Raw genomic sequence first — 12491 nt, forward strand, 5'->3', positions numbered from 1 at the left:
TTTGGTCCTAGCTACAACAAGGAAGTATGTCAATTCATCCTACATTAGAAGTCCACTAAGATGTGCTGAGCTGAAGAGTTTGGAGAAGGGTCACTAATTGTTGGCAAGAGTAGAGATGACATTATGGAAGATGGTGTTTGTATGGTAGTGGCACAACTGAAAATAGTCAAAACCATGGGCCTGGATGGGAAGCTCAGAGAGGTTCTGGGTAGGGTCTGCTAAAGGACCTGTTCAACACATCCTTGGAGATGGATAGATGTGATCTCTCTTCATAAATATGGTAAAAGAGGAGGATGGACACTAGAAGCCAGTCAATCTTAATCTTAGTGGTGGGAAAGCTTGTGAATTACCTACAATCCAGTTGGTTGCAGGACCTAAGCCTGCATGGTTATACCAGAGGCAGATTATGTCAAATGAATCAGACTTTTTTTTTTTGATTGGGTGACTAGAAAATTAGATCTAGGGAGCGTGCTAAGGTGGTTTACTTAGATTTCAGCAAAGCTTTGGATAGTGTCCTGTCTAAAAGGCTCATAAATAAACTGAGTAACCTGGTAATGGGTCCCAATGATTGAACTTAAATCACACTTAAGTAAAGAAAAATAAAGTATAATAAAATAAAAGTACAATAAAATAAACGGAGTAGTTTTCACACATGGGTGACTGTACATGATATGCGTTTGAGTGCTCAGGTTCATGATGCTGATTAAAGTCCATAACAGGAAAGAGCCTTTATTGTGAGGACATTTTTATATGATACTATTTCCCTAAATTTCTGGTGATCCTCAAATTCTTTATTCTGATTTTGATGTAATATTGTTCGGGGGGGGGGGGGGGGGGGGGGTCCTCAGTATATATAGTATAGTGAAGTATATTACCTTGTATTAGGAACAAGGTAATATACTTCACTATACTATCTACCTTATAAATGGCCTGTGACCGACGGCCCGCAAATGCGCAGTAGAGCACAGCTCTACTGCGCATGTGCGGGCAAGGATGTCGATCAGAAAAAAAAATGGCGGTGGGGCCGCAGGAGCGGGAGGAGAAGCAGCGGCGCCGCGCACGCGCGCGCGGTGCCGCTGCTTCTCCTCCCCAGATCTGCCGGCAGATCTCGGGGGGGGGGTGTCACTCCCGCGCCCCCCCCCCCCCCCGAGATCTGCCGGCAGATCTCGGGGGGGGGGGGTGTCACTCCCGCGCCCCCCCCACCGAGATCTGCCGGCAGATCTCGGGGGGGGGGTGTCACTCCCGCGCCCCCCCCACCGAGATCTGCCGGCAGGAGCGGGAGGAGAAGTAGCGGCACCGCGCGCGCGCGGTGCCGCTACTTCTCCTCCCCAGATCTGCCGGCAGATCTCGGGGGGGTCACTGCCGCGCGCGCGGGAGTGACCCCCCCCCCCCCGAGATCTGCCGGCAGGAGCGGGAGGAGTTAATGGAGCCGGGTGAGGGTTGCGGGAAGTCGCGCTTACGGCGCCGGGAGGAAATGGAGGTGGGTGAAGGGAGGGAGAGGGGGACTGAGTGAGTGGGAGGGAGGGAGAGGGGGGACTGAGTGGGAGGGAGTGAGGGAGAGGGGGGACTGAGTGAGAGGAGAGGGAGGGTGGAGAGGAGTGGGTGGGGGAGGGGGGTGGTGAAGAGTGAGGGGAGAGAGAATGAGGGGGAGGTGAGAGACAGAGGGATGTAGCCCGTTTTAACGGGCTTTACGGCTTGTATTAGAATATCCAATGAAAAACATTCAGCCCTCTTCTGTACACATCGGTTTATTGCCTTTCTGTACACTAAACACATGTACACACCAAGTTAAAGAGAAGAAACTGCATCTTATAGATCCAACTGAGTGTATTAAACCAGACAGGAAGAGAATACAACAAAATCAGTCTGTTTTATTAAAAGGCAAAAACCATTACAAACCAAGTGTGCAAAACAAGTCCTTTCCATGATTAAATACAAGAAAGAAACATGCATACTGTGTTTCAGAAACTGCAGAAGAGTTCTCAGTATTTAATTCCATGACATTATAAGGAACAAGTAGCAATTTGAAAAATTATAGCTGTAACTTCTCTACCAAGTAAATCAGACTTCAAATTTGAAGCATTTATGAACAAGTTTCTCACACAGAGAAAACTAGGCTAGGCATACACAGTTAATGCATGGTTCTAGCTACTGAACATGGAAAAACACTGAATTTATTACTGTGCCTTGGATTTCTGAGATTCATGTACAGTTAAGAACCATACCAAGAAAAGTAAGGTCCAGCAAAGTTAAAGCTAGCCTAGCAACAGCATCAAGGCAAACACTGGAAAATATTTCAGAGAATGCGTTTGTTATTTAGTCTTGTTTCAGAATTATTAGAAGCATGGAAAGCTAACACCAGGTGTACTTATTTCACAGGTTGACAAAGAGGTTGGCAGTCATCTCACAAGTTACATTTCCACACTGGTACTGTGCGAGAACATCCTATGCATTCTCTCCGGCTACTGTTTTCAGCTGAAGAGCAGATAACCTTTTCGGACACAGAAAAAAAACATTTAAAAAAAGGACCTTTCTTCAAAACATGTTACCGAGCGCATGGTCCCCCATCAGGTTTAGTAGTGGTTAGGGATGGCAGCAGTGCATTCAGTCCATAGAGTTCAGCATCTGACAAGATAGACATTACATGGAAAAAGTGGGAAAGAACGGTTGGAAGGATAACCTTAAGCGGGAAGATGTCTCCTTCAAAACCTGAACTATGGCTCTTCACAATGGGTTTCTTCCCTCCTCCCCATGTGGTTAAAAGGTCCATTCTCTTCTTCTAAGGCAAACTGCTGGTATGACTTCGATTTCAATCTGTTAGATGATAAGGACTTAATATTTACATGTATGGTTCACTTATCTCCGAGGATGTGACATGTAGGACCAAGTCCTGATGCTTGAAATGAACTATTTTCAGTTTGGAACGGCTTTTCCTGCAGAAAAAAAAAAGAAAAAAGAGAAAATATTCAAGGTCGGATGGACAGGCATCGGCAATATCCTGTGGCTAGCACAGTTTTAAATTCTAAAATGACACTTCACACTTTAAAGTAGGGAAGAAGGAGCTAGCCTCCCATTCCACACTCTCCGCACCCAAAAGAGACACATGCAGATGAAACCCAATTCTGGATTTAAATTCCTCTACAGCCTGGCAGCAGCAGGGAACATGGGCCCCCAGGAGCCAGGCTTGCCATGGCCTGTGGATTTGAATGAAGCCATGGTGACTGTATCAAAAGAAATGGGTGGCAGGAACTCAAAGGCAGCACTGGCATCCAGACACTCACCTCAATCCAGTCAGAGTTTATCATCCGTCATTTCTAGAAACTGAGCATAAACATCTCTGGAACATTCCCCTTTTTGGTTAAATAAGAATTTGTAGTAGCTACCGTCAGCACAAATTGCTGAAAAGGAGAGAAAAATGTGTTCATATTTTATATACATATATATCGATCTCTTTTTACAGCTACCTTCCCCATAGCATATCTATTATTTCTATAGCATTACTATGCATATATAGTGCTGTATAGATACACACAAGTCAAGACTCTGCGCCATGAAGCTTACCATCTAAGTCAAGACACACAGACAAAACAAATACGAGGCTTCAGGAAATTTGTTTACTATGAAATATGGTAATAACCAACAAAACTATGATCAGGGAGAGCCAGGGTTTAAGATTTAAAAGCAACCTCAAACGGGTTTTTAGGCAGACTATGACCAGAGAGAAGGCATGATGCATCAATTCAGAAAGGCTATGCTGGGCATGCAGCGCAGCAAGTGGAAAGCAGAGTCAGGACCTTGCCTGATGAACAGCCTTCATGAAGAAGGATGCTTGGGGAGATAGGAGCAGTAAGGAATTGCTACAGAGTGCTTGCAGGCAAGCAGGAGAAGCTTGAACTGCAGATGTGAAGCCAATGTAGTGATTTGATAAAGGACTACAGGACCATGACAACACTGGCAGAAGGAAACTTTATAAAGCTGATTAAACTATAGTGGGGATACAGCTCTTTCCCAATTAAAAAAAATCTTAGTGGGTCAGCTCTTCAGAGTTCTTTTATTAAATATTTGCATAAGATGCAGTACCTTGTAAAAGTCTTCCCACCCTTGCTGTTTTTCAAATTCTGTTCCAATCTAGATTTGTCAATAGGCACACTAGGCTTGTTCCTAGGGCAGCAAAAACCTGGGGGCAAGCAGGCTGGCTGAATCTCTCTCAGGAGAAAACAGCCATCTACTTCCTGATCAAGACACTCCCCTCCAAGACTGCATGCAGGGAACAGGAGTTGAGGGGGTGAGCCTGAAACAGATATAGCAAAGCAATGAAGAGCTACTCTGCTCTCTAATCCTGCCCCTCCCCCCTTGTGTTATTCAGGGACAGGACTGGAGGGAGTAAGCCTGAGCACACATAGCAAAGTGGAGTCATTTTGGAAAGGGTGGAAGAGGCTGAGTGGGGGGATCATTTGGGGCAAGAAGAGAAGCTGGAGGATGAGAACGGGTTCAACTAGGGATTTGAGCTTTCTGTAAGAGAGGAGAAAAGGGAAAGGGGGCAGTATTTGTGTGTATGAGATAGCTGAAATTGGTGCCAGGTGTGTGTATATATGCCATATTGGGAGGAAGGTTATTTATTTTATTTAAAATTATTTGTATACTGTTTATACAATGGGTGTTAGGTCTAAGCGGTTTACATATTAAAAAACATACATAATTGATTACAATTTGAAGGGTGAAACAGTATCAGACAGTTGAAAAAGTTCTTAACATTAATTTAGAAAAATGAAACATATAAAACAGTTAAAAAGTTAACAAGTATAAAAAATATAAAAAATTAGGATTGCTAAACGAAACAGTATACTATTAGGGCCAGATTTTCAAAAGGTTAGGCGCGCCAGGCCTATTTTAAAAAGGCCCGGCAGCGCGCATAAAGCTCCGGGATGCTTGTAAGTCCTGGGGCTTCACAAAAGGGGTGGGGCGTGGGTAGTCTGGGGGCGGGGCGTGGACGGGGCCAGAGGCCTGCAACACAGCAGCCATTGCTGCTGTGTCCAGGGATTGCGTGCCGGCAGCCATAAAAGGTAGGATACGTTTGGGGGTGGGGGGGTTAGAGTAGGGCTGGGGGGGGGGGGGGGGAGTTTAGGGGAAGGGATAGGAAGGTCAGGCTAGGGGGGAGGTAACGGAGAAAGGCAGCGCGGCTCGGCGTGCATAAGTTGCACAATTGTGCACCCCCTTGCGCGCATCGACTCCGGATTTTATAACATGTGCGCGCATAAGGCTTAATGGTTAAGGGTGGTAAATGGACAAGACAAAGGGATCAATATTTTTCTTTTTTGGGAGGATAGAAATTTGTTTTAGTGAAAATGAAAAAAATACTGGTTGTAAGTGAAGAATTAACTAGTTTAGTTAAAAATGGAGAAATGTATTCTTTTACTGAAGAGGATATTGGGGAGGTACCCATACCGGAGAAGGTTTTCATGGGTAATGATTCAGATGGACTGAACCAAATCACGGTGAACTTAGAAGATGTGGTAGGCCTGACTGACAAACTGAAGAGTAGTAAATCACCTGGACCGGATGGTATACACCCCAGGGTTCTGAAGGAACTCAAAAATGAAATTTCAGCTCACTCAATATCCTGGGATGAACCTCATCAGGCCCCATGGCTTTCTCTACTTTCAGTTTTCCTAGCTCTTCCCATACATTCTCTTCTGTAAACAAATTTTTGTCTACTCCACCCCTATCCAGTCTTGTTAACTAGTGACGGTCCTTCTCCATGGTCTTCTTTAGTGAACACCGAACTGAAGTATTTAATATTTCCGCCATTTCTTCATCTCTCTTTACACATTGATCATTTTCACCTTTCAATTTCACTATACCACTTCAGTCCTTTCTCCTTTCTCTGTTGTATCTGAAAAATGTTTTGTCACCTTGCTTTACCTCTTTGGCAATCCTTTCTTCTGCCTTTTTGCTTTCTTGATTACTTTGTCTCCCTCAGTTTTACCAGATATTCTTCCTTGTTTTCTTCTTTTTGGGATCCTTTATATTTCTTGAATGCTGTTCTTTTTGCTTTTATTTTTTTAGCCACCTCCTTTAAGAACCAGATAGGTTTTTTATTTCTCTTGCTTTTGTTTACTTTTGTAACATATAGATTTTTTGCCTTTGTAATTGCTCCTTTTAGTTTGGCTCACTGTTGTTCCACCTCTGTCATTTTCTCCCACTCTTCTAGTTCTACCTCCAGGTACTTCCCCATTTCAACAAAGTCCATATTTTTGAAATTCAAAAAACTCGGGTCTTCGTGTGACTTCTCTGTATCCTATTTGCGATATCAAACCATACTGTTTGATGATCACTGGTGCTGAGGTGGGCACCCATCTGGACATTAGAGATATTATCCCTGATAGTGAGCACTAAGTCGAGTATAACTCCCTCCCTCATGGGTTCCACTACCATTTGTTTGATCAGAGCCCCTTGCAGGGCATCCACTATCTCTCTACTTCTGGTAGATTTCATACATCCGGCAGATTAAAATTTCCAACAATTAACACTTCTCCCTTCTTTCCCCCCTTTTGGATGACATCAACCAGATCTCTGTCTAGTTCTTCCATTTGAATCAGAGGCCTATAAACAACTCCATTAAAATTGGATGCACCATCATCGGTTTTTTTTAGGATGGCCCATGTTGCTTCTTTTCTACCCCACATTCCTTGCAGTTCAGTTGCTTGGATATTGGATATTGTTTTTGAGATAGCAAATGTTGCTTACCTGTAACAGGTGTTCTCACAGGACAGCAGGATGTTAGTCCTCACATATGGGTGACATCACAGGATGGAGCCCAATCAAGGAACACTTTTGTCAAAGTTTCTAGAACTTTGACTGGCACCTACTGGGCATGCCCAGGATGGCACTAACCCTGCAACCAGCAGGGGTCCTCCCCTTCAGTCTTGTTTAAAAGCTATAGTAAGTGCCAAAAAATAAAATAAGCAAAATGGAACGAACCCAACACCGCGGGATGGCAGGTGGGTTTCGTGAGGACTAACATCCTGCTGTCCTGTGAGAATACCTGTTACAGGTAAGCAATATTTGCTTTCTCACAGGACAAGCAGGATGGTAGTCCTCACATATGGGTGAGTACTGAGCTGAGGATGTCCGAGAAATGCACCAAATGTACCCAAAAGACATGCCAATAGGCAGAACACTGGGGTGGAAATTGGCAGAGGACATCCTGAACCCTAACGGGTAGGTGGAAGGATGTTGGTATCTCAAGTTGCAAAAAGGTTGCGCAAGACAGACTGACCGAAGATGGAATCTTGTCTGCCAGCCTTGTGAAGACAATAGTGGGCTGTAAAGGTATGGAGAGAACTCCAGGTAGCAGCCTTACAAATATCAGGAAGGGGCACCAAGCGTAGGTGCGCTACTGAAGTTGCCATGGCCCTGACAGAGTGTGCTTTAACACGGTCTTGAAGTGGAATGCCTGCTTGTTGATAACAAAAGGATATGCAGTCCGCTAACCAGGAGGAAAGAATCTGCTTACCCACAGGTTGACCCATTCGATTGGGATGGAAAGAAACAAACAGTTGGGTGGATTTGCTGTGGGTAGCCGTACGGTCTAGATAAAATGCTAGAGCCCGTTTACAGTCAAGGGTATGCAGAGCCTGTTCTCCTGGATTGGAATGGAGCCTGGGAAAGAAGGACTCCCTTACTGGGAAAGAAGGACTCCCTTACTCTTCCATCAAACCTCTACAAATGTTACAACATGCCACAGCGAGACTCATTGCAAACTCTCGTAAATACGACCATATCACCCCTATACTCAGAGACCTACACTGGCTCCCCATAGCCTCTCGTATTATCTACAAAACACTCACCATAATGCATAAAGCAATTTACACCCACAACTCCAACTGGCTAGACCTACCCTTCACAACCACACAGTCCAATCGTCCGACTAGAACGACCAATAAAGGCACCCTAGTTGTGCCCTCCCTTAAAGCAGCCCATCTCACCTCTACACGTGACCGCGCTCTTTCCATAGCAGGTCCCACTCACTGGAACACACTGCCGCCTGACCTACGCCTTGAACCATGTATGAACAACTTCAAAAAGAAATTGAAAACATGGTTGTTCAAACATGCCTACCCAGAATAAAAACTCACACCTCCTCCAATAAAAAATAGACCACATTGCGTCTGTTCCATCTTCCTCATACTGAGGAACCATATGTTATCCTCTCTCCTCGCTCACACCGAGGAACCATGTTAATGTTACTGTTATTTCTCGTCTATCCTATTTAATTATTTACCCTCCTCCCAGTTTTCTAATTCCCTGTTAAAATGTAACTTCCATACTTTACCAGTTTTGATGTAAACCGGCATGATGTCCACAACTAATGCCGGTATATAAAAATGTTTAAATAAATAAAATAAAATAATGGATTGATTCATGTGAAACTCCGATACTACCTTAGGCAAAAACTTAGGGTGAGTGCGGAGAACTACCCAGTCGTGCAGAAGTTTAGTGTAAGGTGGGTAGGTAACTAGGGCCTGTAACTCACTAACTCTGCGGGCAGATGTGATTGCCAAAAGAAAAATCACTTTCCATGTGAGATAGCGAAGCTCACAGGAGTGGAGAGGCTCGAATGGTGGTTTCATGAGCCGACCCAAAACCAGGTTGAGGTCCCAAGAAGGGGCCGGAGGGTGCAGTGGAGGTTTGAGGTGGAGCAAGCCCTTCAGAAAACGTGTGACAAGGGGTTGCACTGAAATGGGAACACCTGCAAAACCTTTATGGAATGCAGCTACCGCATTGACATGCATCCTAATGGAAGTGCCAGAGATAGTTTAGAAACTTCGTAGTGGAACAAGTAAAAGGATCAAGGGACAGGGAAGAACACCTTGCCTTAAACCTGTTCCATTTGTAAAAATACAATTTTCTCATGGAAGGCTTTCGTGAAGCAATCAAGACACGGGAAACAGACTCTGAAAGGTTGAGTGGCTGAAGAATTAGCCTTTCAACATCCAGGCAGAAAGGAACAAGGCCTGAAGATTGGGTTGGCGTTTTGAGTGATCAGAAGCGGGTCCTTCCCCAGGGGAATGTGCAAGAGAATGGAGAGATCCTGAAGAATCGGAAACCACACTAGGCGTGGCCAGTGAGGGGCTATCAGGATCATGCTTTCCTTGTCTTGATGTAACTTCACGAGAGTCTTTGAGAAAAGTGGAAGTGGAGGGAATGCATATAGGAGACCGGTTGCCCATGAGAAGAAGGCATCTCTTGGTAGTGAGTGCTGGCTGCGAGTGAGAGAGCAAAAGTTCTCTACTTTGCGGTTTTGAGGTGACGCAAAGAGATCTATGTGAGGGGTAACCCCAACACTGGAATATGGACTTCGCTACTGTGGGGTCGAGGGACCACTCGTGCGGTTGAAAGGTGTGACTCAGCTTGTCTGCCAACACATTGTCCACTCCCGGCAAGTAGGTGGCCCTGAGGTACATCGAATGGGAAAGGGCCTCCGCCCATATCTGTGCAGCTTCATGACACAGGAGGTAGGAGCCCGTTCCCCTTGTTTGTTGATGTACCACATGGCCATCTGGTTGTCCGTCAATCAGGATGATCTGGTTGGAAAGACGATCCTGAAACACTCAGAGCATATCTGATTGCTCGGAGTTCCAGGATATTTATTTGGTGTCTGGCTTCCTCTGGAGACCAGGTGCCTTGAGTTTGCAAATTGGCAACACGTGCTCCCCAGCCAAAGTTGGAAGCATCGGTGGTAAGGGTTATTTGAGGATCTGGAGTCTGGAAAGGTAGGCTTTGGAGGAGATTGGACTGATTTTTCCACCAAGCTAGAGACTGACAAAGTGGGTTGGTGATGTGGACAATGGTTGATAGTGGTTGAGTGGATGGAGTCCATTGTGATCTTAGAGTCCACTGCATGACTCTCATGGCCAAGTGGGCCATTGGGGTAACATGCACTGAGGACGCCATATGCCAAAAGTAAGATAAGGAAATGGCGTGCAGTGGAGCGTTGTCGAGACTGTAGCTGGTGTGCGAGAGAAGTGAGAGTGAGAGCTCGTTCTCGAGGCAGAAATGCCTTTGCTTTGAAGGTGTCCAAGTCTGCCCCTATGAATGACAAAGTTTGAGATGGGACTAAGCAGGATTTTGTGTAATTGATGAGAAATCCTAGAGAGATCAGAGTGCATAAGGTAAGACGCAGGGACGTCAGAGCAGCTTGCTGAGTGGGAGCCCTGATCAACCAATCGTCGAGATAGGGATAGACGTGAACACCTTGGGTCCTGAGGAAAGCTGCTACTACTACGAGACACTTGGTGAAAACTCGTGGTGCAGATGCAAGGCCAAATGGGAGCACTTGGTATTGATAGTGCTTTGGGCCTACCAGGAATCTCAGAAATCTGCGATGAGACTGAGTTATCGCAATGTGTGTGTAAGCGTCCTGGAGGTCTAGAGAGCAGAGCCAGTCTTCCCTTTGCAGAAGAGGAAGGAGGAAACCCAAGGTTACCATCTTAAACTTTTCTCGTTGGAGGTACTTGTTGAGGGTACGCAGGTCCAGAATTGGACAAACGCCGCCTGACTCTTTGGGGATTAGAAAGTACCGGGAATAGAATCCGAGGCCCTGTTGGGAGTAGGGCACTGGTTCGATTGCTCTGGATCGAAGGAGGAGGGAGACTTCCTGATCCAGGAGTAGTAAGTGGTCTGATGTTCCCCATGTCAGCAGAGGTGGGGAATCCGGTGGGATGGAGAGAAAGTTCAGGTGCTAACCTTGAGAGATTATGGCAAGCACCCACGGGTTTGAGGTGATTGTGTGCTATATGTTGTTGAAATGGCACAATCAACCTCCTATTGGTACATCCGGTAGTGGAAGCTGGCTGCTGCTCTCTATGAAAGAGTCAAAAACCAGATGCAGGGCCCGGCTGAGGAGCTGCCTGTGGTTTTGGCTTACAAGGTTGTCGGGACTGGGCCTTCTGGAAAGGCTTAGTGGAGCGACCTCTAGACGGTGGTGGAAAGGACTTCCTTTGACAGTAGAACGACTTTTTGGAGTCCTTTCTGAATGCTTGCTTGGCCGGATATTCAGAAGGCAACAGAGAGAGTTGGTGAAGGGTCTCATGAAGATCCTTGAGCTGTGCCACTGTTTTTTGGATCTGTTCACCAGATTGTCCCCAATGCAAGGCAAATTGGACAATCTGTCCTGGACTTCAGGACGTAGGTCCGAAGACTTAAGCCAGGCCCATCTTCTTGCAGAAATAGCAGCTGCAGATACCCTGGAAGCGGTGTCAAAAATGTCATAAGATGATCTTATTTCATGTTTTCCCGCTTCAAATCCTTTGTGAACCAGGGCTTGTTAGTTGCTCCTGGAATTGCTGAGGCAGGGACTCCACAAAGTCCTGTATTTGCTTGAATAGGACCCTGTTGTACTGGGTCATATAAAGTTGGTAAGAGGCTATCCGAGAGATAAGCATTGATCCCTGGAAGACACGCCGACCAATGGCATCCAGGAATTTCTGCTCTTTGCCTGGAGGGAAGGAAGAGTGAGGTTTTGAGCGCCAGGCCTTCTTTTGGGCAGACTCAACAACCACAGACTGGTGATCCAATTAAGGTTTTTGGAACCCTGGAGCTGACTGGACCAAATATGTGGTATCTGCTTTCCGGTTGACTGGTGCCACCGAACCAGGGTGTTCCCAATTCTTCTTCAGAAGATCCAGAAGAACTTGATGCATAGGGATAGAGGTGATTTCTTTAGGAGCGTCCAGAAATTGTAGAAGCTCCATCATCTGGTGTCTATCGTCCTGTTCAGTCTGCAGTTGGAAGGGAACTAACTCAGCCATTTCCTTCATAAAATTAATGAAGGACAAGTCCTCTGGAGGAGAACATTTCCTGCTTTCGGTAGGAGAGGATGGTGATGGTAAATCATCGGTATCCTGGGACGAATAGTCAGTCCATGGATCATAAGGTTCATCACCGGCCCCTCCAGGAACCTTAGAGGGACAGAATGAAGTTATCCCCGAAGGTCCCGGTCTATGCTCCGAAGGCATCGAGGGAGTCACCGGAGGCATCGATGAAGACACCGAGGGCATAGATGGACGGATCAGCGGCACCGATGGCAGAAATAGTATCGGTGACATCGATGGTTGAGGCATCGGCAGGACTCCCGATGGAGGAAGATGGAACGGTGTTTCTCCTCCCGATGACAGAGGAATTGGAGAGGGCACCGGAACCATCGGATGAAAAGCAGCTAGTAGCGCTTCCATCCTCGAGAGTAGCGGTGTCAGTGCTACCGGAATGGGATCGGTGGTTGGTTTGGGAATCGGTACTGGCTTCGGCATCGGAGGAATCTGGAATCTTTGCATCGCCTTGCCGATGGCCTCCTGAACCATTCGGTCCAGCTCTTCACGATCAGACCCGGTTCTGGAAGGGGAGAAGGGAGGCAGAGGCCTAGCTGGAGAGACCACCGTTAAAGGTGGAGTCGCGGCTCCCATTATCCGTCTGGGTGAGGGTTGCCTCGG

General features: G+C 46.2%; 1 protein-coding gene across 3 annotated transcripts in view; it reads right to left on the minus strand.

Annotated features, from left to right (window-relative positions):
- Nucleotides 1-1846: 1846 nt before the first annotated feature.
- Nucleotides 1847-12491, minus strand: part of WDR45B (WD repeat domain 45B) — a 147194-nt gene continuing 136549 nt past the window's right edge. For all 3 annotated transcript variants that reach the window (XM_029600268.1, XM_029600266.1, XM_029600269.1), the window contains 2 exons: nucleotides 3282-3398; nucleotides 1847-2933 (listed from right to left, as the gene is read on the minus strand). In XM_029600268.1, the coding sequence (XP_029456128.1) occupies nucleotides 3292-3398 (107 nt within the window). In that variant the 3' untranslated portion in view covers nucleotides 1847-2933; nucleotides 3282-3291. The remainder of the gene's footprint in view (nucleotides 2934-3281; nucleotides 3399-12491) is intronic.

The sequence above is a fragment of the Rhinatrema bivittatum genome, chromosome 4 (assembly GCF_901001135.1).
Source record: "Rhinatrema bivittatum chromosome 4, aRhiBiv1.1, whole genome shotgun sequence".
Classification (NCBI taxonomy): Eukaryota; Metazoa; Chordata; class Amphibia; order Gymnophiona; family Rhinatrematidae; genus Rhinatrema; species Rhinatrema bivittatum.